The 24,917-nt window shown below is 32.4% G+C and overlaps 2 protein-coding genes across 3 annotated transcripts in view; both read left to right on the top strand.

Moving 5' to 3' along the window:
• LOC133190510 (epidermal retinol dehydrogenase 2-like) overlaps positions 1-2,456 on the top strand; it is a 45,983-nt gene extending 43,527 nt beyond the window's left edge. Inside the window, exons 7-8 of one of the 2 annotated variants that reach the window (XM_061326183.1) lie at positions 717-824; positions 1,766-2,456. In XM_061326183.1, the coding sequence (XP_061182167.1) occupies positions 717-807 (91 nt within the window). In that variant the 3' untranslated portion in view covers positions 808-824; positions 1,766-2,456. The remainder of the gene's footprint in view (positions 1-716; positions 825-1,765) is intronic. The other variant, XM_061326174.1, reaches the window with a different exon arrangement.
• A 3,441-nt stretch (positions 2,457-5,897) lies between these two features.
• On the top strand, positions 5,898-24,016 carry LOC133197039 (polyribonucleotide nucleotidyltransferase-like). Its single transcript, XM_061332882.1, has 12 exons — positions 5,898-6,683; positions 6,896-7,045; positions 10,299-10,628; positions 16,779-16,954; positions 18,137-18,194; positions 18,937-19,015; positions 19,406-19,580; positions 19,883-19,943; positions 20,188-20,273; positions 20,451-20,510; positions 22,946-23,056; positions 23,831-24,016. Exons 1-12 carry the CDS (start codon positions 6,497-6,499, stop codon positions 23,933-23,935), a joined length of 1,578 nt encoding a protein of 525 aa, XP_061188866.1. The 5' UTR covers positions 5,898-6,496; the 3' UTR covers positions 23,936-24,016.
• Positions 24,017-24,917: the final 901 nt, after the last annotated feature.

Raw genomic sequence — 24,917 nt, 5'->3', positions numbered from 1 at the left:
TATATTCTAAAGTAATACGACACTGAAAAAGGGCTCATTAAGCATTGCTTAAGTGCACTTGTCCTTTGCATGGATGATGCATCACAGGATGAACACTCTCAAACTTGCTTCAGATGCTGGATATGACTTACATTTTCTGGATGAGTGACTAGTTTAAAGTTTTTAGGTGAGGAGAGCTCTGTAATCTCTGATTACCTATGTTTATTTCACTGCCTACCATAAAATTAGGTTTGTTTTCAAGAGTATGTTAAAATAATTTTGAATTTATGTAAATATTTAAATAAATGAACTTTCATCAAGTTTGGCAAAACAAATCTAAAGTCTAAATTAAAATTTTCAAATTGGTAAAACTCACATACACTGTACATGTATTTTATTTAAGAAGTCAATTGTGAACAAAATTTATTAAAACATCTAAACCCCACCCCCCTTCCTTGACAAAACTTTCTTGCATTCAAAACAAATACTTCAGTATCAAAACTACTAAATATTTAAACATTTTGAAGAATGTGTTGTTAATATGAAAGCAGGAATCAAGAGTTAGCATGCAGTGCACAGTTCTTTCACTACAAACTATTGTGTTAAGGTTATTATTTATCATTTACTACACTACAAGAATATCATGATTATTAATGTTATTATGTGTCATGGCCTAAAACTGAGCATAGTTCTTTAAAATTGATGCTGTTTCAACTCAAAACATTAATGATTTGCAGGATTCTACCTGCTAAATGCTGTGAAGTTGGATTAACGTATTTTGGTGGTTCTAATTTCATGGACACTTTTAGAGGAAGAAACCTGAGTTAGATTTTGTGTGATTAGAGGTCAGTTGGTCAAATCCTCCTTGTTCTGGTAGTTTTCTACAAACAAATATACATACTAAGGAAAATCCATCAAGGATTATTAATTTTTCCATGGATAATTAACGATTATTTGGTGAAAAGAGATTTCTGTTGAAGAAACATTTATCAGTACTTTGAATTCCATTTCCTGCATGAATTTTGGTTTGAATCAAATACAAGTTATATGGAATTAAAATACAGTCAACCCTCATTATATCAAACTTGATGGGACTGAGAAAAAAATTAGAGTTATTCAAGGATCAAGATATTAGGGGTAAAACAGTTAAAGAATAAGTGGCTGGGACTTCCAAATCACTTTGATATATACATGGTATTCAAGATATCAGTGTTCAAGATACCAAAATTCAACTGTATTAAATGAATTATTTCATGGCAAAAACATAAACTGCTAGCAGTGTTAAGCTTTTTCAATTGACATGTAGTACTAAATTACTAATAAAATGATGTAAGTTAGAGAGGAGAGTGTAAAATAATGGACAAAAAAGATTCCAACGAAGTGACCCAAATCATAAAAATATGCCTGAGTAAATCTAGTCTACACATTGAGTCAAATATATTAAAGGGGCCTCTGAAAGTAGGACTATAAATGTATGTTGTAAAGAAGAAGGAATATAAGTCACTTTGATGTTAAAGATCTTGTACAGAGATAAATGTATTTTTGCATGGCCTCACAAACACATATCATCAAGTGCACAAGTCTTGTTGGAAACTTGCCCCTTTTGGTGAAGGAATGACTGACTGTATATATATCAAGTGTAAAGCATGTTCTACAATTTATAATAAAACATGACAAAGGAGCCTCGTATTGTAAACAACATTTATGATCATATGAATGTTTTAAGTTTATAGACAAAAAGCAAAAAAAAAAAATGAAGAACAACCAAGCTAAAATATCTTTTCAGAGTTTTCCCAACAAAAGTTTCTGCACTTCTTTCTGAATATTTTGGAGCCTCTAACTCTATGGATGAATTCAAAGGGCGAGCTGCCAGAAAACTGGACTAAATCCAATGTTATCATCACATTTGTTTGTTTGATTTTGTGATTTTAAAGACAATACCAATATAACATGTGATAAATTGATTGATGAGTAATAAACATGTAATCAATAGGAATGAAAAACACAGTGTGATGTCTTTGTCATACAGTTTATATAATTTGACATCACATGAAATGAAGAGAAAAATTGTACAAGCAGGACATCTTTAAGGAAAATTTATCTGAATATTTATGTTCCTGAACTATTAATGCTAGTCATCAATATTTGTAGAAATACCATTTTGTACTTGAATTGAGGATAGTGCATTTGATGTGTTCTTTATATCTGTGATTTTTGAAAGTCATAAATAATAAGGCATTGGAATAAATGAATTTGTGTGATATGATTGGATCAAGTATATGTGATCTTGAAGAATGATTATTATTTCTATTGATTACCGGTATTATGAGTGAAATCATGTAGTATACTAGTATTCATATTAGTTATACATTAATGTTTGTCTTGTAACTACAGATATTAACTAGTACTAAGTCTTATACATGTAATGGAAATGGCTAAAAGTTTCTATTTTGAAGGGAATAAAAGTAAATACTGAATTGATTTCTCTTCCTTAAAGCAAGAATTTCTCATTAGAGAGGGAACTTTGGTACAGGGTATTTTCCTTATCCATAGAGCAAATATCTGATCATGCATTAGCCCAGTTTAACTGTTGTAAATTTTCTTACTTTGTCTAATAGAATTCTTTGACCCATCTACACTGAAGTTTTGTTTTCTTATTGCTGGGTATTAAACAGTTAAATGGCAGCTTTTGAAAGATTGGTTTAAAAAGGGCAAGGTTCTAGCATCTGTTTGATATATTAATTCTGTTTGATGATATGCAAATTTAACCACTGGATAGAGAGTATATAATCTCTTTGCATTATGGACGTAACTCCCAGCTGTGGTTTGCAGTCTCTTAAGGACATAGGATGCTCAGAAAATGTTATAAAAATTTGTAAAACAGTTTATAAAGGCTTTATTATTACTAAAAACCCATTCATTTATTTATCATGGATTTTTCCTTTATAGCCATCCATTTTCTTGCATTCTCCCAAAAATATTTATTTATGCAAAACATGCAAAAATTGACACACCCCCCCCCAACTGATATACAGGTAGATTTATTACATGTATTTATGATTTATTGTCATTGTTTTGTGTGCACATTATGGAAAATCAAGTGTATCCTTGGAAAAAGTCCTACTTCTTTAAATGCTTGAACAGCTGAACCAATTACATGTATAACCAATTTTGGTGTGAAACATCTGTAGGTTAAGGGAAACAAAAATTGTGTGGGGCCTGAGGGATGGGGCCAAAACCATCATAAAATGCAATCTTCAAAAATCTTCCTCACTGTATGGGTTCTGGTTTGAGGGCAGGGATCAATAGATCGTATGTTGAAAATGCATAAATTATTTAAAAATTATCATCTCTCACCATGTAAAATTAGCAGTCAAAATAAGTGCATGGTTATGATGAGCAAGGGTGCTTCTTCCAAAGTGTGAAATCCATGGCCCCAGGGTCAGGGGTTCTGGTGTAAGGATGAGGTTCAATTGATGATATAGTAAAAATGCATTTATTCTTCAAAAATCGTCTCTCCCATTTAAAGGTGCTTAGACACAGATTTGAACTTAATATTTTATCAAATTTTCTGTATAATATCACGACTTATATACATGTATTGCAATAGCATTTCACACGAAAATATAATTAAAAACTTTTTATCTGGAAATTATTGGAACTACAAATTCCGGGACGCGTTTGATTAACACATCTTTGCACTTACGCAAATTTTAACTTTATCCTTAATATTTAAGAAAAGAATCGATTTTGTTATGCATTAATGAAAAATATTACATCTATAATCCAGAAAATTCATAGTAGAAATGTTCGAAAGCAAAACCAACTCTTAAATATTGTCAGTCCGTGCTCTGTGATGTGTACAGAGTTTAACAAATTGAACACACCCGTGAAACGTAAACTGTTTTTGTAAACAGGGCACGAGCTCTTTTATTGTTAATGTTTAAGATTCACCAGGTGTGTTCAGTTGTTAAACTCTGCACACACCACTGAGCACGGACTTACAATACTGTGAGTGGGTTTTGCTTTCGAACATTTCTACTCTGAATTTTCTGGGTTATAGTTTTAATATTTTTCATTAATACACAACAAAATTGCACTTTTCTTAAGTATTAAGAATAAAATTAAAATATGTGAAAGCGCAAGGATGTGTCAATCCAACGCGTCCAGAAATTCGAAGTTTTAATAACTTCGAGATGAAATAAGATTTTTATTATATTTTAGTATGAAATGCTATAGCAACATATTTAGTCATGAAAACAGAAATTTTGAGAAAATATTAACTTCAAATGTGTGTCCAAGCACCTTTAAGATTTTCCAGACACACTAAGCATGCTAATTGCATGGTTATGAATAGCAGGATTGCCCTTTCCAAAATTGTGAAATTCATGACCCCAGAGTCAGGGATATTGGTGCTTAGGGTGAGGGGCTCATAAATCATAAAGTACATACATGTAGCAGTGAAAATGCATTAATTCCTTGAAAATCTTCTCTACAACTGGGTATTAAGAGTACAAACTAAGTGCTTAGTTAAGATGAGCAAAGGTGCCTCTATCTTAAATGTGAAATTCATGGACCCGGCCAAGTTCAGGGGTTTGATGTTAGGGTGGGGCTCTATTGGTCATATAGTGAAATTTTTTAAGTATATGAAAATTTTCTCTCTGTTCCTGTGTATTTAATAGACAGATTAAATGAAGGTGTTTCGATGATCCCCCCCCCCCCTGCAAGTATCAGTGCCAAGAGGTGTCCTAATTGTTTCAAAAAACTGAACACTCAAAGCACACTGTTGGAAAATAAATATTAAAACTCATAACTCATGCGTTATGACTGTATTTTTTATTTACACAGATAAAAACAAACTGATTAAAATACGGCTTCTTTTTCGAAATTGAGATCCCCCCCCCCCCGAACATTACAATATTAGCCCCTCTTCTCATTCAAAAAGGGACATACCCCGTACACGGGACAGTCCTTCCATTCAACAATTAATTTGCGCGTGTATACATTTCAAAATTTAAAAAGGTCTGACCATCCATCCCCCTCCCCACACAGATTTGAGAATTCATCAATTCTATAAATTATATAGGCCCAGTAACGCAATTGACAATTCTGTGATTAGAATTCTATTCAAACAGTCCAATCGATCTCTTGGATCTGAGTGACGCGAATCTTTAGAAATTAAAGACACTTGCGAAAAGGTATACCAAATACCTACCTGAATATTTACCTGTTGAGTGGGGATCAAGGTACGAGTCGAAATTACGTGAGGCACAGCAGGGAATTTAAAGTGAGTCTGTTCATTTCTTGATATCCTTCACCCCCCCCCCCCCTTCTCTTTTCCTGATCTAAACACACAATGAAGAGAGAAGGGAATCCTTAAATTTTCATTTACAAACCGTATCTTTTTTTTTAATTTCAATGTATATGCATCACAAATTTATATTGGTTTTTGCATGGTCTAAAAATTATTTAGTAAAAAGATAAGCTTCATATTTCTTTAAGATTTGTTTGATACAGTGTACTTGGCTGCTTATTCAAATACTACAGAGTTTGATCAGTGTCTACTCTGATGCCATTGACTTCCTAGAAGTGATAGAAGTGTGCAAGTACGACTTTGAACACCTAATTGTACAAACATTTTGCTGCAATCACCACAATTTTATATGGAAGCTTTGCTGTGGTCTCAATTTTTCCATGAGGAAACCTACCAACGCGGATGGAACATGAAATATGCATCGTGATAATTATCCCTTTCGGAATGATTTACTCAACTGTTCAATGTTTATAAATCTCTTCTCTTTTTTTCCTTTACTTTTAATGACTGCTTTGTTCGATCACGTAATGTTAGTACCAAGGTTCTCGTCATGCGTCATACCTCTAATCCAGGTTATGTTGAACTTGCAATGGATGAAATAATGGAAAATTAATCTTTTAACGCCATGAGGATTACATTGAACAAGTGCAGGAAATTTAATATCCATACAAATAAATCCTTTTAAACAATTGTGAACCCCTTCGTTGGGCCTTCAAAGTTTGGTGTTTTAAATATCTACAAAGTATGTATTGAAAGATTTGGGAAAGGTGTGTGTCTCATATATCGGGCCAAATATCGCTGGTTATGATTTCCAACTCGGAACGACAATGTTTGACTTAGATAAAATGTGTTTGGATTCAGGCTTTATCATGACCACAAAAAGCAGTCGTTAACTGGCAAATCGGGAGGATTCGAAAGAAAAGCCATTTGTTCCCTCCAAGACTTGTGCCTGACATTTTCTTCAAGGTCTGCGCAAAGTTGGATTTTTTAGTCTTCGTTGAGGATTTGTGCATAACTAGAAATTCTATAAATTCTTGAAGAAGAAATTTTCACATTGGAAAAAAAGGGGGAAAAAATATCCGATCGTTATTCAAAAACAATTTTAGCTTAAGTACAGTGATTTTTAACACATTAATTATGGTCTCGTAAATAGTCGGGACCACACATTCTGTTTTCGAAATTTTGTGGTCATAGGGACACAAAATGAAGTGCCGGGTGGGGCTAGATTGGATCGCCTGTATTGTACAGGTGGTGGCCACCCTGTTCTTTACGATTGGATTCTCCACAAAATACTGGGCCACTGCTGAGGACTCTGTGAATTCAGGACTCTTCACTACGTGTAAGGGATATTATTGCTATGACACTCACGTCTTCTATCATGGAAAGACGGGTAAGTTAATTGGCATAGTTACATTTTTAGCAGGAAAAGGCACCTATCATTTTATTCTCTTTTCGACAGAAAATTGTGGTATATTTCGAGAAGAAGGCACATAAATTTTGTATTACATAGACAAATCTTTCAACATTTCACGTGGAAATAGTATTTTTGATTTTCTACATCTTTTTTCGCATTAATTGCACATTAATTATGTTTACTTTCAGAGAAAGCAGCGATCATGGGTGCAGCGGTGATGGAGATTTTCACTCTGTGTGGTGTCTACTTTGTGATTCTATTAATGTTGCTGTATATGTGTGGTTTATTTAATGAACGATCCCTCTCTCGGGGAGCAGCCATAACTGCCTTTGCAACAGGTTTGTGCAGAAATCTGTAGCACTAGCCTTCAGTCATTAGAATTTTATTTTTGCGAAGATTGGCTCATTTTAAAACATAATTTGAAATTTTCTTTTAGTATGTCTAATTTGATGTATACTTTTCATTAAAAAATATTATTAACATTACATTGTCTGCTAAGGTACAAAATAACGAACAAGTTAGTTTCTTATTTATTCTGCGAAATAACGATAGAGACTTTGTAGCTGACATCTTTTTATCTGATTTCTTTACGTCCTGAAAGTTAATCTTAATCAAAATTTCTAGTGTTTTTTTTTTTTTTTTTTTTTTTGGTGACAAAGAAAAAATTTAATTTGTTTCATAGAACTTTGTTATGACCATTATAGGATATGTTAAACAAAAAACTGAAATTACATTTTATTCCCCAGTCTCCAAAAAAAAAAAAAAAAAAGAAGAAGAAGATAATATCGTGAAACTAATTGGAAATTCTTATCTTAAATAGATGAAATTTTTATATCCTATAATATTAATACAATTGTATTATATATATGCATGTCAATTTAGTCTATCCTGTGCTTATTTATACAAATACATGTAAATTTTCAATTTACATTTGTTCAATATTTTCCACATTTAATCTGATAATTTTTAAAACATTTTATGTCATTCTTGTGGTATTATGCCATCGAGGTATTAATGCCAATAATTAACAAATAGCGCCAAAATTATCAAAAATGAACGAAATATAATTTTGCATTTTAAGAACAAGGTTTATAAAATTGTTCAGAATATTTTACATGACACACACTAGTTAACGATGATTACTTCATATTTAGCACCCCTAACCAAATGTTAACGCCTTAACTCTTTACCTATAATTACTAGTTCAAACCATTTTTTTTTAATCTTTTTAATATAGTTTCACAATTTGTGAACGATGGTTAGCAACTCTAGACTATTTTAAAGTATACCCTGGTATACTAATTATGGTTTACAACGCTTAAAACATCTGTTTTAACGGATTTGGTTCCGAATTCACACAGAAAAACATTGTTTTACGCTTGAGAAGTTTCACAAGAATTTTTTTTTTTCATTTTGTTGTTTGAATTGTTCATTTTTATCTGAAACTTATTTCACGAATTTAGACTATGATTCAATGCTTCGCAAAACTACAGCTAAATTTCTTTTTACGGCAAGTCCTATAGATTTGCTACATAAACTACATTTAAACCTATTTCATGAAATACAAAATTATTTTTCACTCATAATTAGAAAATTACTGCGTAATATTATTAGTATAAAAATTATAGATAACAGTTTGTTTTAGATCCATTTACCGTATATCAGCTCCGAACTGTAGTTTTTGAGTGATGAAATGTAGTATACGAAGTTTAACTTTAATTAACAAGTGTAAACTGTGTTTTATCTCCGTAAACGAAAGATTAGTATAGTTTATCAATCAAAAGTGCTGCTACAACTATAATTTGAAATCAAAAACTCGATGTAAAATACTGTCTAACATTTATAATTGTATAATGTTTTCTGGTGTGAAATTATGATTAACTATACTCTAAAATAAAGATACTGAAAATTAATTGTACATGTAGTGTAGAAACGAGCTTATAATTTTGTATGCAACAAAAATATTAACATCTATTAAAAACTTTTAAATATACAGCAGTCTGAATTTACCGTATAGTATAAGCGAAGAAATGAATATACCATATTCTCTGCAATCTGCATATGTATATTTTACAATTAATAACCAAGTTTATTAAATGCAAAAACTATCAGAGTATATATATTGTTATATAAACAAGATAGACTTCTACACATACATAAAGGACTTTTTTCGCTTCCCATGGCATTCTTGGATCAATGCTTCAGGATCTTTTTAACATACGTTTTGTTTATATCTTGTGTCCTTGTGGTGTTGTAATTAAATAAAAATATCTAATTGATCGGAATGAATCATGACGATGACGTTTTAAACAAATAAAGTTTAGAATATATAATTAATATTTATTTTAATTAGTTAATTACATAACAATCGCAAGATACAACGTGGACTACATTTTAAGCTTAAGAGTCACCGGCATGAACTAGTCGAACTTTAATACTTTAGATCTTAAATAAGATGGCAATTCAGTTAACAGGTCGGATCGAGACAATCTTTCATTCAGCTTTATAAATTGTAGAAATATGTATCAAGATTGTCGCCTTATGATAAACCAACCCGTGTCAAAAATCACGAAGAATGCGTTAATCAGCAAAAGAAATAACAATCTAGCCCCAGTATACAGCGTGGCACTGCGCTACATTTTAAGTTTTGGAGTCGATTTTTGTCTCTGATATTTCGGGCTAAGGTTCGACAAACAACATTAGACAATCAAAGATTTAGATGCACGAAGCAAACCTTAACATTAATGCTTCAATCCTGAACGCATTCATATCGTGTAATACACATAACGTATTCTAACGATATCTTGTGAAAATTAATCTTAAAGCATACAAACTCAGATAGAAGCATTCGGAATTGAAATGTAGACCCAATTACGTGTATTACATGGATGATTTCAGGGACATTAACAAACCGGGGCTCAGAAAAAAGACGCTTGATAACCCTCTGTTTTCATACCCAGAAAATAATTATCCAAAACTCACATAAGACGATTACACTTAGTCTCTTTTTATATTGGAATGGCTGATTCCCTATTGTATGTGTTCAGAGAACTGGAATAAAATTTAGTAGGTTTATCAAAGTCGATTAATAACACAATTGAACTCGAATATGTATTTCAACTTCTTAGTAAGAAAGAAAACATTTATTAAATCCTTTTTCGTACGCGTGGTATTAAATTAAGCAGGGCATGTAATTAGAAGTTCTATGAAGCGAACAAGGACATAAGAGAAACTTTCGATTCAATAAAAATGCACATCTTCAATAGTATTGCCATTTCTCCTTGCTAAAATATACTCATTTAGAGAGGTATAAATATCGATAAGCTCTGTTAAATGATTTCAAAGGGGGGTCCTTTCAGTACTAGTGATGTAATAACAACATTCTATCGATTTTTCCTTAAAAAACATTTTAAAAATCTTGCAAATGAAATTAAATATTTAAAAAACTATAAAAGTCTGGGAATCGAACAACAGTATATTAGTAATTTTTTGATTAATTGCATGGTTGATATTTGATAATTGTCTTTAATTTACCTGTAAATTCACTTTGTTTATATTTCAACAATAATTTGAATATTTCATATTTTTCAGCTTTATGCGGATTTATCGGGGTCATCATGTTTGGTTCTGCTATGTCCTCATTACAGTACGAACTGAATTGGTCATGTGGTTTTGTGATTGTTGGCCTTATCATAGACATTGCCGCTGGAATTTGCATTTACATCGGTGGTCAACAGTGGGTGGAGGAGAGCCAGAAAAAGAGACCAAGGAAAGAGCTGTTTCCACCAATCAGAAACTCTAATTTTACTTCACGTCGCGATCCTCGATTGGAACCGAGGGTTCCTGGCAATCAAAATGGAGCTAGTAGAAACTCTGCGAAATTTAACCCAAAGGCCAGTCCGCAACTTTCTCGGAAGTTTCGATATTAATCAAAGAGGGACATTTTAAATTATTGATGGTGCTTATTTATTTTTGTTAATATTTGTTGTTTTGTTATGGTTTGTTGACTGTTAATATCTGTGATAAGATCCGTCCATGCACGGATTAGTCCATTTATTGCTGCACATATGGCCATTATTTGTGGGTAATCCGGAATTGTATATATCCACCAAAGTACTTTAATGTGATTTTACAATATAAAGTACATTCACTGATGTTTGAAGATGTTATTGTTTTCAAAGAGGGAGATTTGGAGTGTTCGAATAAAAATCGTGCTTTTGATTGTCATACTCTGATTCCAAACTCCAAAATGTAACGATTAGGAAGGAACATATTCGTTTCGGTTATTTCAAGGCTTTGAAATTAATGAAATTTCGACATTGGTGTGCGTCTTAATTTCGTTTAAAGTTATAGAACCACCAGTATATCTTGTCCTTTCAAATGCATTGAAGCTATCCATTCATATCAAAATTGATTTGTTATCAACTTTTCGGCAAATAAAAAAGGAACAGGAAATTTTCGACATTGAGTGAACAAAACAAATATTGGTTTTTCAAGTTTTTTTATTTGAATCTCGGTAGTTTTGTAAGACATAATTTGTACGTCTGTGATATGTAAGTTGTATCTAACAAATGTTGGTGCTATTAAGATGTTATCACTTGACAATTGTGCTGTATTAAAAAGAAACACGTGCTCAAAGGTACTTTTAGACAATTCTAAGTCTATGTAATTTGTTTCCGTAGATGAGCTCTAACTGAAAAATATACGCGTCGGTTCCGATATCTATCTTTCTTTGAAAGACGCCCAGAATACTAAAACTACCCCTGATATCCTTTGTAATCAAAGGTTTCGATTCCTAGCTTGTCCTTTTTTAGCTTTATTCACGATGAAAAATAATAATTCAAAGAAGTTGGAATAATTCGCACTATATATTTATTTTGAATTCATGCTATACTGTACATGAGTATGCTACAATGTGTTGCACATATCGATTAATTTTAAAACACCTTTTTGTCATTTAGAAGTATAAAAATCGGGTATACATTAGTTTTGTTATACATCGCATCAAATGCGCATTTTTGTAAATTTTACTTTTTTGTACATTTGGAATTTATATTTATTCATTTTTATATGTAATGTAAATTAACACATTTCTTAGTTGTAGCTCTATTTTCAGACTTTGTCGATGTTGTGTATGTGAACACCAGGATTGTAGGTTCGATCTAGTCAATATCTAATTGCTAGACGACTGCTTTTGTTTTGCACGACAAAAATTATTAAAGTATAAAATCTACAAATAAGTATAAAAGTGTTTGTTCTTTTCTGAGACGTTTATTCAAATAATGACTGTGATTAGTGAATTAACTTTCTGGCACAGATATTCACTGCTTGTTTCTTTCTTCAAACATGGAAATTTTGGCGCAGTGCCAATTAGGTTCGCTTTATGGAAATAAAAAAAACAACTTGTTTAAACGTTTACTGTAAAAGCAAATTTTGATTCCTCCTAATTAGAAATTGATAAAGAACTTCAGTGTCAGAGAAAATCAAAGGACAAGGTATGGTAACGGCCGAATCTGGCCCCTTATTTGATGTAAAAATCAGAACACAGTTAAAATTGTGATAGTTTGTAGATAAGAACTTAAAATGATGCTTGTTTTAAAACCGACACTAATTTTGATTCAAGGCTTACACGGAGGCCACAAGAGGATGCAAAAGTAGGACATTATCCCGAATTTCCTCAATTCTGATCGAATTTAGTGAAATTTGAGATACTTTTCACTTCGGGAAACATAGAGCACAAGCTTGCCTATCTGAGATTTTTATACATAGATGCATCTGATACTAGTGTATGAAATATATAAATTTGATAGATAGGCAAGCTTGTGCTCTATGTTTTCTGAACCAAAATGTGCTGTAAAATAGATGAAAATTTGCATAAAAATGAGAAAATTCGGAAATTGACATATTTTGCGACCTTCCTGTGACCTCTGTGTATCCCATAACTTAGAACCAATACTCATTTTGTGGCAGGGGTGACAACAGGTTTTTAACTGATAAACTGTTGCATCACTCTAAAAGACACCCCGAACCGGGGGCCAAAAAGGGGTCTTAGCCCATCTTGTCCTTTGTTATTAAAATAGTAACACTTTCTAAGAGTGTTCTTTTTGGTTAATGCTGTCCATGAGCCAACAGTTGCACTACCATTGGCATCGTCTCAAGCCACGGTCCAGAGTCCGCTTGTAGTAGGGAGGTCTTCAGTTTTTGGCCTAAATGGTTGAAACCTTACAGTTAGAACACGAAATTCCATATGAAAAGTTTACATAACTGAGCGTTTCTAGTGAGCTGCAACTTTTTCTTTAAAAAAAATAGCATAGTCTTTTCTCAATAAAAATTATATTTTAAGTGCCTTAAATATTGTTTTTGCTAGATGAAAAGGAATTCATCCATGTTACATATCATTTATTTAAAGTATATAAAGAGCAAGGTACACCAAAGGTCCTCATTTGGATTTGTTTCTATCGCGCATAATCATTCATTATTTTATTTTGAACATCCAACACGTGTTTCCGTGTGCATTTAAATTACGTTTCCATTTGCAATCACGGAAGACTGGGGTTGAATTAATAAAAATTTGATTTTTAAAATCAATGAAATTTAAATAACTGATTAAAGGAACATTTTGTCTTTATTTCAATACGCACTAAAATTGGCGGTGTGGCATTGTTTTCTTCCCATTGTGAGAAGACTTATTGGTCTTGGCGTGGATTGTCGTCCTAAAACCATAGCAGTCGAAACCTTGATTGGAATGGGTTCAAATTTACAATGGTTGTCTCCGACCCTAAGGTTATGAACTTTACTAAAGATCATTTGTTAACGAATAAGATTACCAAGCAAAGAACTGTTAAAATTATGATACGGAAAAAGATTTCGACCACATTAATTCCATTGGTGTTTTCCAATGTCGCCAAAGTGAAAAGGGGATGTGTGCAAGAGAGAGAGAAAAGGCGTTTTTCTCAGCTACAACATAACCCCATCTGGTTTGTTTTTATACCATTTTATATAGATAAAACATACAATCTCATATTCAAATACACTGTACCTCACAAAATGTTACGAATACAAATTTCAAATTTTTCTCACGCACTCTTTTTAAAAAGTAATCATCCATACTAGATAAAATACTGGGGCGGTAGAGAGCAAGCATGTCAAATCTCTAAAGGTGGATTTTGGAACGAGACTCAATGACTTATATATATATATATATATATATATATATATATATATATATATATATATATATATATATATATATATATAAAGTTTTCATTGATGAAACTTAAATTGAACTATTTTTGGGTCGAAAACACTCAATTTCCATTAAAAACCTGACAGCTGACAGTGAACGTTCATATAAAATTTTAGCCAAATTATTGTCGATATGATTTTAGCATTGATACTCTGAGAAAGAAAGAGAGATGGAAAAATTTGGCTCTTGAGTATAAGATTTCAATCCTTACTCTAGATTACAGATTCCGCGGGGAGGGGGGGAGGGGTTAGAATATTTCTCTATGACACATTTAAAAAGCCGGTGTTATACAATTGAGAAATCCAAAACATAACCTATAACATACTAAAAGAGAACAGTGAGTGTTTTTGTTGGTTTTTAGTTATATTTTTGTATTACTTTGTAAATTTGTTTTAGAAAAATATTCTAGTTCTAGATCTACTTAGTAAATGTCTACCATAAAAGATAAACAATAGTGCAGGCATTTAATTATAATGAATTAAAACAAACGCACCACTTCTGTGACATACGACAAAGGTGAATGTATGAACCGATGGCAGAGAGTGGATATTTTTATCAAACTTCATATGCTAAAACATACTGATGTAAGCTTTTCAAATGCATCAACATTTTTTGACCTTGACTTTTCATTTAAACTTGACTTCACTTTTCTTAAATTAGTGTTTACCTCAGTTTTAAATTAATCATTCAAGATATTTTTATCAAACTTAATATTCTGGGGCCCGTTTTACAAAAGAAGGATGACTGTACCTAACGCCTGTTTTTGGGTCTTTTTCGGTTGCTTTTATATCTAAACCTTATTTCACTTTTGTATGTTTTTGAGAGAATCCTGTAAATTTGGAACCAAATTTAAATCTTAAAATGATTTTAGACTGTGATACAATAAAATGATTCAATGTTTTTTGTCCTTACTGCTTTCCAAATATAGTGAATTTACACTTATCTGCCCTTGATTGAACATTAGGTATGCATGAGAGGTGGAGCTAACATTGTAAGAATGGGTCTAAAATTAGACTTGATAAATAACAATGACGTTTGGAAAAAAGAACGTGATCACTCTTTCCAATCTCCCTCTCCATTCTGTATGGCACAAATACACTTCTGATAAAGGTTTCAAAACGAAATTAACAATATGAGCACGTCAATGTAATTAAAGCAGATTTTATATCAATGCCAGATGACTTAACGTGTTCGAACACAATGTCCTAGTTAGCACAAACGTGCTACCTTACAAGTCACTTGACGGAATTTAGTATTCACAAAGTTATTCAGCATGTCACAATCCTTGGTTACAACACAGAGAGCGAATGTAAGAAGAAGCAGTTTTTTCTCTTTTTGACCATGAGCGCATGTTTGTCTATTAATCTCCTTTTGACACATTATTATTTATGCAAATATACAACTACTGTTAAACGTAGAACAATAGACAAACATGCGCTGACTATGTATAAAGTCAGTAAAAAAAGTGGGCGTCCTCATTATCGAACGGAGATTCAAGAAATTGTGATGACCCCTGCCTTTGAAAACAGACTCGAACTTCGTAAATACACACTTTTATTAAACGTAATTACATAAAGTTGTAGATTGGATGTTGACCATTCTTGCAATGAAAAGAAAAATGCTTGTTTTAAAAGTTTATTTTGTCGCAAATTTCGTATGTCCTTAAGTGCAGTCATCCTTTACGACTAAGACCAAAATTTAATTTTGCTGATAGCTTTTTAATTTTCAGTAAATTAAAAATGATTTTGATCTTTTTAAAAGGAATAAAAAAAAATATTTTTAAAGCTGTCAGTTTTAAACAGAATCATTAATTTTGCAAATTTTTTTAATCAATTGAATTTTTTGGTCTTAGTGGTAAGTTCTTTGGTAAAACAGGCTCCAGATGTGTATTAGTGAAAGCTATTCAACTGCATCAAAAACTTTTGACCTTGAACTTTCCTATGACCTTGACCTCACTTCTTTTTTAAATTTGCATTTTGCTTAGTTTTAAAGAAATTTTAAGATATTTTTATGTAAGCTTGTGCACTTATACATTACTTCACAGGAGTTCGCGTACCTATCAATTTTACCGAATTTTTCAGTATAAATATAAAAAATACGTAATGCCTATAGTGTTATTATTATAGGTATTACGTATTTTTTATACTTACTGAAAAATTCGGTAAAATTGATAGATACGCGAACTCCTGTGATTATTTGGTGAGAATTTATCATCTATATCCATTTTTTAATTTCAATTTCAATTTTAAAGAAACTATTCGAAATATTCTTATCAAACTTCATACACTAATACAATTTTCATGTTGCATTGATAATATAACCTCGGTGGGGCATTCATATCCTATGGACATATTTCTAGCTTATAATTATATATGTATATATAATTTTTCTTTATTTCTTTTTTTTTATCTCTTACTACTTCGTCTATACATGTAACGAATGTTATTAGAATTTGCATCTGCGTCGGAATTTCGATCAGGAATATGTAAATGAAAGAGTAAGAGATTAAAAATGATTATAAAAAAATAATTATGAACAAAAAAATATTAACAGATTAAGGGGGGTTGGGGATTGCATCGTATAAGCAGGGTCCTGTCCACAAGCACCTGTATTTGTTTTGCATACAATCTAAAATTGGTACATCTATGCATTTTGCACATATAAAATTTGCCTACACAGAAAAATACCAATTATTCATCTGTTAAAAGTAGTCAGTTTTTGTTCAATGGTGACAATATAGATCATCGACCGGACTTTGTACTTCCCCTCTTACAGACTCACTTGTTTATATTTTTTTTTTCAAAATGGCTGCGCCCATTGGGAAGACGTGAGTGACGGTGATGATGAAAAGTGGTATTATTTTCTCAAACATTTACATGTCATAGAGTTCACTTTTGATAATTGTGTACCAGATATGCCAACCGACACGAAACGAATCAATGGTCCAGAGGAATCATTTGACCCATCCGTGTTTTTTGTAAATGTAAAGAAAACGAAAGAGGTACTTTTTCATAATTCAGATTTCCGCACATTTTCTCCATTCTTGTTTTTTTTTCCTCTTTTCTTTTTTTTTAAAGTTTGTTTTAATTTACTTTACAGTGCATATTTTATAATAGAATAAATACGACTGGATGTCTGGCGGATTGTTGAAAAAAATATATGCACCTAGTTCTGCAGGCCCGCACAATCTTTTGATTTACCTATATAGTTTGATTTAGATATTCAGAAATCAGAATAGCTTGATAAAGCTATTTATATGCAGTTTTTCACAAAAATGTTTTTTTTTTAAGAAATAGATAAAAAGTTGCAAGTATTTGACTATCCGTATATTTACTATGTGCTATCCAAAAAAAAAAAACCATACCAAAGATACACGTAGTTCTAATATTGCAGTTTTTGAATACTTTTAAGGAAAAGATGAATTTCCATTGTTTGAGTAACTGTACACTACCTTGTGTGCGTTGAGGTGTGGATAAGCATGATTGCTTCTCATTGTGCTGAATTATTCCCAATCAGTTATCTTGTTGACCATAATTTACCTCCTTTATAATTTCATTCAAGAAGTAACTGTGTGGTCACAATCAATTGCTTTATATAGCGCGCCCCAAAACTTTTAGAACTTTGAGTACAAAGTCTCTCAAGAAGACGCAATTTGGTGAGTGATTTTACATGCATTTTTTCAGAAGAGTTCAAGGTTGAATATCATCACTGCACCAAGGTGCAACTTTTTGTACATGCTGAAAAAATAACAAATTTAAGAAAAAGGTGTGATAAAATAGCTAAATCAAGCTATTCTGAATAGCTTGATAAAGGTATATGCTAAATCATTAGCTTTATAGCTAAATCAAGAGATTGTGTGGGACCTAGCTGTTCTGTTCAAGATTTAGCTAACATACTTTCAGCATGAAATAATGTAGTCACATTAGGTTTGAATAATCTGCATGAAAAGTACACAGAAGTTTAGATGGCAAAGTTCTGCTTCAATGCATTGGAGGTATTTTGGGGGAAAAAAACGAGTGTATTTCCATGACTGTCATTTGAATTTGCAGTGAAAAGGTGGATTTACCATGCAGTCCATTTCCATTGTACTGAAACTTCATATAATAATTATTTGATATCTTTTTCATCTTACACTTATTCAGAAAAAAAATTATTTAAAAGTTACTATTTAATTTGTTCATAGATTTTAAAAAGTAAAAAAAGACAGGATGGCAGAAAAGCGGAGCAGGTTCGGCCAGTGTGTAAGTATAGCCATTAGAAAGATGATTTATGTGGGCAATGATAAGTTGAGGGTATGACCATTTCGGCAAGCACAATCGTGTAAAAGTGTATAATGTATTACTAGATACCTGTTCTTAGATCCGCCTCTTCCAACTGCACAAGACATTTGGAAGGTTTAGACAGTACATGTCATCACATGACATATGCAAGAACTTTGCATTTCCATTACAAAGTCTCAAAAGGCATGTAAAAAGTATCTAATCTACAATCTCTTTAATGTTTCTATTACAGCAAATTAGTTACTTATTAAACTTTTCAACTTTCAATATTTCTTGGTTATTGTGAGAACAAAGAACCAAGGAATAGTTATGAAAAAAGAGTCTATTTGTGTTGCATTGTGGGTAAAGAGTTTACTGCAATGGTTGATTAGATCAATAAAGCAGAGACATAAATCCATGTCATTTATGTCTCTAATTAAAGACTATTTAAGGAAACTGAGATTGAAGGCTGTTGCAAATAATAAAAGACATTTTGGTGTAGTTATTTCCTTTCTCAGCATACAAAATAAGGTACATGTATCTGGTCTTACAAAATTCTGTCCAGTCCGATTGAACATTTGACTTTGTCAGATCTAATGTCTGACAGAGATTTTGTAAGAGAGAAAAATTATATTTCAGTCCCTTTCATATTTCATGATTGCCATTTGGCTGTTATATAGGACACTCTGTATTTAAATTAATATACTTGTCATCTTTTTTGCAGTCTTAAAGGCTGGTGTAATTAGTCAAGCAAGAGGCTCAGCCTACATTGAACAGAATGAAACCAAAGTCATGTGTGCTGTGTAAGTTCTTAATTAGGATTCTCTGAAACATACTGTACATTGGCAAATAATCACGATGGTTTTAATTTCACTATGTTCACCATTCATCATTTTTCTGTGAAATTAAACCCATTGTGAATGCTATCATTAGTTTTTAAAAACATTTAAATGCTTATTCAAAATTTAAATTAATTTCTTGCAGAGTGAAATTAAAACCATCACGATTGGTACTTTTTGAGAAATTGTGAAGTTTTGACTTACAGTAATTCATTGTTGTTTGAATACCTGTAGAATACAACTTTTTAAGTACATGTACATTGTAACACTTTTACACAGAAGAACTTATACCAAAAGATTTCTTATGTGGTAGATAGGTGTATACGCATTTAATGATATTCAAATGACCTTCAGGTATGGCCCAAGGGAGGTTGTGAAGAAGGAAGAATTCAGTATGAAAGGCCAGTTGACCTGTGAGTTTAAGTTTGCCACATTCTCGTGTCGAGTCCGACGTCAACATCAACAAGATAATGAGGAACGAGACTACAGCAGTCAGTTACAGGACGCACTGGAGCCAGCAGTTTGTCTGGTAGGAGAACCAGTCAAATAATCAGTTTGAGTTTTTTTTTTTCAAAAACAAAAGATGATGTATGTGGGCTCAATGTTAATCAAGATGTTTATATATTATGAATTTGTAAGTGCAAAAATTTTTGTCATTATTGTCTAAAGTATGAAAATGATTTGATGAAATTCTATAAAACCTGGATAATAGTTATTATTAGCATTGTAATTGGAAATGAAATATTTTACTGTTTAAGCTTGAGACAGTTATCTTGTTAATAGATTAATTTTATAGTAATCATATCCAGGTTTCATTTGTTTGTTTTTCAGCATAAATTTCCAAAGGCCCAAGTTAATGTATATGTAACTGTATTACAGAATGATGGATGTCGTAAGTACACATATTATTCCTGTGATGAAATTTTTGTGAGGACTCTTTGCAGTTGTTGAATACAATATTTCAAATAATGTTTTGTAAAATCTTGGTGTTCTCATTTTTTTTCTTGAGCTCCTGGTATGATACCACTCTTCATGATTTTTATTGTTTTTGATTGACAAACATTGTTTGGTAGTAAATATATGAGTAGTATAGCTTCATTCTTTTGTAATGTACTGAAGTCCATTCAATATTGTAGCCCTGGCCACGTCTCTGACCTGTTGTTCTGTAGCACTGGCCAATGCTGGGATAGAGATGTATGATCTGGTAGTAGGATGTTCTGCAGTAAGAAGTCATTGCCAACATTAGTTCATTAAAATCCATTTAACAGCTTCTGGTGCATCAAAAAATAGTATTTATAGATCTAAAACTTTTGTAGATTTAAGTGCTTGTATATGAACTGTATTTTATGTCTATATGAAAATTAACTAACTCAAGCAAAATGGTATTCAAAATTTTCAGAGGATAACCCCCTCACAAGTGTTTATAGACCCCACAGAAATGGAGGAATATAAACCTGAGGTAAGCATTACTGGAAGATTCTTTTCAGAATTATTGGATACAATTATTCACTAACACAAGGCCCATGGGCCACAGCACCCAGAGTTCTAGCTATATATTCATAGGTTCACTTATTGTGACTCCAGTCTACCACCAGGGGTCATGAGTTGAACAAACTTCAATCTACACGACCTTCAGGATGTTTCCATATCAATATAACTATAAATCATGCCTTTGTTATTCTTAAGAAGATTTTTAAAAAGATTTTTCCTATATATCACTATGTAAATTATAACTTTCATCGCTCATTGTAGCCCCACAATACTTTGAGGGGTCATGCTTTAAACAAACTTTAATCTTCACTACCTGAGGATGATTCCATAATATTTCCATTTCTATTTGTTTTCTCTGTGATAACTCTTTGAAAGTTAGGAGAGTTGATTTCTTGATCATTCTACCGGAATGCAAATTTCGCCAAGCAAAAGGTCAGGAGCTAAGAAGGCCTAATATGCATGTAATTCTCGTGTGACTGTCTTTGGTCTGACTCTAAGGAGGCCTAATATGCTTGTAATTCTCGTGCGGCTGTCTTTGTGTTTGACGTCAGTGGGCGGGGACTATTGAAATTGACATGTGAGGACTCGTGTAATTTAAATCTATTAGTCTACATTTTTAAAATCTAAAGGAGATGGGCGAACATAGCGTGCAGAAAGCCTATAGCTTCAAATACATGTATATAAAAATCATGTTCAGTTTGTGAATTCAGTATTTAGAGTAAAGTTCTCATTATTAAAATGTATGAAATTATGATAAACACAACTTTTCTGAGGAAAATTTTCTTGGAAAATTTATTCTTTTATTAAAAAAAAAAAGTGATATTCATGGGGGTTCGAACCCTAGCAATAAAAATCCTGAGTATCATTTTCTTTCAAGACTAGCGTGCTAACCACTAGACTATGATCTGATGAATAGTGGCATTTAAATCATGTTTGTGATATGACCCTTGACTTAATAGACTTCAAGTATTTCTCGAAAAGATGCGAATGATATGTCATAAAAGTATATTTTTAAGGTATAGTGGGTCTTTGCTCCATATTTAAGGAAACCCAAAAATGTATATTTTTATGCAAACTTCGAGGATTAACTTTCAAAAAAATGGAGCGAAGAGCCCACTCATATCGAAAAATAGTGTTATAGTATGAGAAAATGACTCTTTCTGCCCTCTTTAGTGTGTGTACAATATTTCATAAGCAAATAATTTCAATCTTTGTGAGATTTTTGCAAATTGTACAGATTTTACATAAAGTATATTTTAATGTTAGATGAAATATCAAGGAAAATTTTGATATAATTGAGATTTAATTTTTCACCTTCATGTTTGTCACACTATAGGCTTTTCGCTCGTCATGTTCACCCATCTTCTTTACAATTTTATTTCACAATGAAATGGAAATATAAGGAATCACTGTCTAGTTAGTAGAGTATGCCAGGGACATCAACGATAGTTGGAAACGTGGGATAATTTATGCATAATGGGCTTTGCCCGGTATGCAAATTATCCCACGTTTCCAACTATCGTTGATGCCCTGGCATACTCTACTAACTAGACAGTGATTCCTTATTTGAAAGAACTAATCATTCCTGTACTGTTATTGAAAAGATTTTTTCCTATACATTCCTTTGTGAAACTTTCAAGCGGTCATGATTTGAACAAAATTGAATCTCTGTTAATATCAATATGACTTACCATGCCTATGCTGTTCTTGAGAAGAAATTTTTTTTCCAATTATTCCTATTAAAATTAAAATTTGATAGCCCATTGATTCGCTGCCCTATCCCTGGGGGGTCATGATTAGAACAAACTTGAATCTACACTATCTGAGGATGCTTTCAAATCAATATGGCTAATCATGCTTTTACTGTTTTTGAAAAGAATTTTTTTAAAGTTTTTTCGCTATATATTCCTATGTAAAACTTTGATCCCCTATTTTGGCTACACCCTATCCCAAGGGACCATGGTTTCTTCACTATATCAGGAAGCTCTCACATAAGTTTTCACCTTTTCTGGCCCAGTGGTCCTTGAGAGGAAGATTTTTATATAACCCAAACCTATATTTGCCATTTCTTAATTATCTTCCCTAAGAAAAGGGCAAGGCCCTTTATTTGAACAAACTTGAATCCCCTTTTCACAAGGATACTTTGTGCCAAGTTGGTTGATATTGGATTATTGGTTCTGGAGAAGAAAATGAAAATGTGAAAAGTTTACGACATTCAGGACACTGACAGACAACTGATAAATTTTGAGCTTGAGCCTTCAGTGCAGATGAGCTAAAAATTAAATGACTTTCATATAGAGATTCTATGTAGGAGGCAGTTGTTTTTAAAGGGGAGATAAATTTAACACAGTAATGTGTAGTACTACAATTTGAAAAATAAATTTAGTAATTATCAACTTTTAGAGTGACAACCAGACAGGTAATGGAAGTGTCACTGTTGGACTGCTGCCATCCCTGAACCAAGTTTCTGCTGTCACCTCTAAAGGAGAAGTTGAATTCGAATTACTCAGTAAGGTAAGCATGTGTATACATTAAATTCTTTGTGTTTTGTTGAGGGGAGAGAGGGTGTCTGAAACAGTGATAACTTTAGAGCAATAGATATTTCTTAGCCATATTAACCTGTATTAATGTAACTCTCAGTAATGTTATGCCCTTGATCAAGAGACTGTGTGGATTGGTAAGACTGATCTAAAGTAAATGTTGTCATTTGTCCATATATCTGTCTGATTTCAGCATTTCCAATCAAAGCTTGTCCATCTTCCATCTGACTGTTAACTTTACATATTTTTTCCTTCTTCTGCAGAACCACTGGGCCAATGTCAACCCAACTTGACACAAAGCATCCTTGGGTGAAGGGGATTCAAGTTTGTTCAAATGAAGGGCCTCACCCTCTTGTTTGGGGAGAAAATCAATAAAATGTCAAAATAAGTTAGATGTCTTAAAAAAATCTCAGCAATTGATGGGCCAGGAAAAATGAAACTTGAGTGAAAGCTCCTGACATAGTGTAGATTCAAGTTTGTTTAATCATGGCCCCTAGGAGAAAGGGGGGGGATAGGGGGTACAATAGAGGGGTCAAAGGTTTTTTAACATCCATTGGCCTCGTTTTCATTCAATGTTACGCTAATTTGATATATGTTAACTAGTGTGCTTTGGAAAAGAAAAATTTGAAAAATAGGAACCCCCAACTTTGCATATTTCAAATGTAAAATTTAGTTTGGTGATAAGGGATCACCTTTATATCACATAGACTTTATTTAATAAAAGAAAATGGATTTTTGTCCTTTTCAGGCCACCAAGCAGTGCATTGAGGTGTGCCAAAAACTGTATCCAGTGTTACAGCAGGCAGTGTCCAAAGCTGTAGAGGACAGACTGACCAGTGATCATGTGACCTGAATCATTTACATAACAAAATATTGTTTTGTGTAGATGACATCCACTTCATTCATATACTCATGTATCAGTAACATTTGTAATGAAATAAAGATATTAAGAAAAAATTATACTTTTTATAGGGAAATGCTACATATGTAGTGGCTTAAGGACAGATTGTGATGAAAGTATAATTGCATCATCATGACCCTGTTAACAGTTACATGTATATTAACTTGGTTGAGGTATGTCCCTATTACAAGTTGGTCACACTCAGGGGCATTAATATTGTAACAGGAAAGAAGAAATGTATGGCAGGAAATCAATGCCAGGATCCCTGAATGACCGGTGCTCTACCAACTTAGCTATTCAGACCAATATCAAAGACCCAACCATTACATTATGTTCAAAATGTATCAAGCCTCTCTAAATAATAGATTATAATTTCATATCCTAAGCTTAATGACAAACATTTAAAAGTTCATTCTTGTACCTTACACATCTTTCATAATATTGGTATTGATAGCTAAATCCCTATAGCACAGGTTACTTTATACAGAAAACAGTACGGTATGTGATAACAGTCAGCTTCAAAAGTTTGGTAAGTGCATCAAGAGCAGTGTGTAACATATGCAGGCACTGAAAGTTGATGAAAATCAAGAGAATGTGCATGTATATTTTTATACATGCAGATACATGTATCTACATAACTTCCAGTGCCTGTGGTTTGCAGTGAAATTCAAGTCAATCCTAAAATCCTAGTCTACAGAGTAACTTTCTGTATATTGAAACAAAAAAAAAACAACTAAATCAAGGGCACAGAAAAGTGAAGGATCCCTTCACAAAAGAGCACATCCATAAATTATTACTTGCGTTCCATTACTCACACCACAGTGTATTGCTATATCCCATCCAACTTTTTGCGAGGGGATAAAAGAAATGAAGCAAAATAAGTGCTGTTTTATAAAAATTTATTAAATTCAAAATTTATATGCAACAAGAATTT

Source organism: Saccostrea echinata, unplaced genomic scaffold (genome assembly GCF_033153115.1).
Source record: "Saccostrea echinata isolate AGI-Se365-2 ecotype Australia unplaced genomic scaffold, CSIRO_AGI_Sech_v1 ptg000001l, whole genome shotgun sequence".
NCBI lineage: Eukaryota > Metazoa > Mollusca > Bivalvia > Ostreida > Ostreidae > Saccostrea > Saccostrea echinata.
The sequence above is the reverse complement of the archived record's forward strand: the minus strand, read 5'-3'. Positions and strand labels throughout refer to the sequence as shown.

Coding starts and splice junctions, on each gene's coding strand:
- LOC133197039 (XM_061332882.1), top strand. CDS start 6,497: ATGAAGTGCCGGGTGGGGCTAGATTGGATCGCCTGTATTGTACAGGTG. Junction 7,046..10,298: donor CATAACTGCCTTTGCAACAG/GTTTGTGCAGAA, acceptor CATATTTTTCAG/CTTTATGCGGATTTATCGGG. Junction 19,581..19,882: donor TGGAGCCAGCAGTTTGTCTG/GTAGGAGAACCA, acceptor TTTGTTTTTCAG/CATAAATTTCCAAAGGCCCA.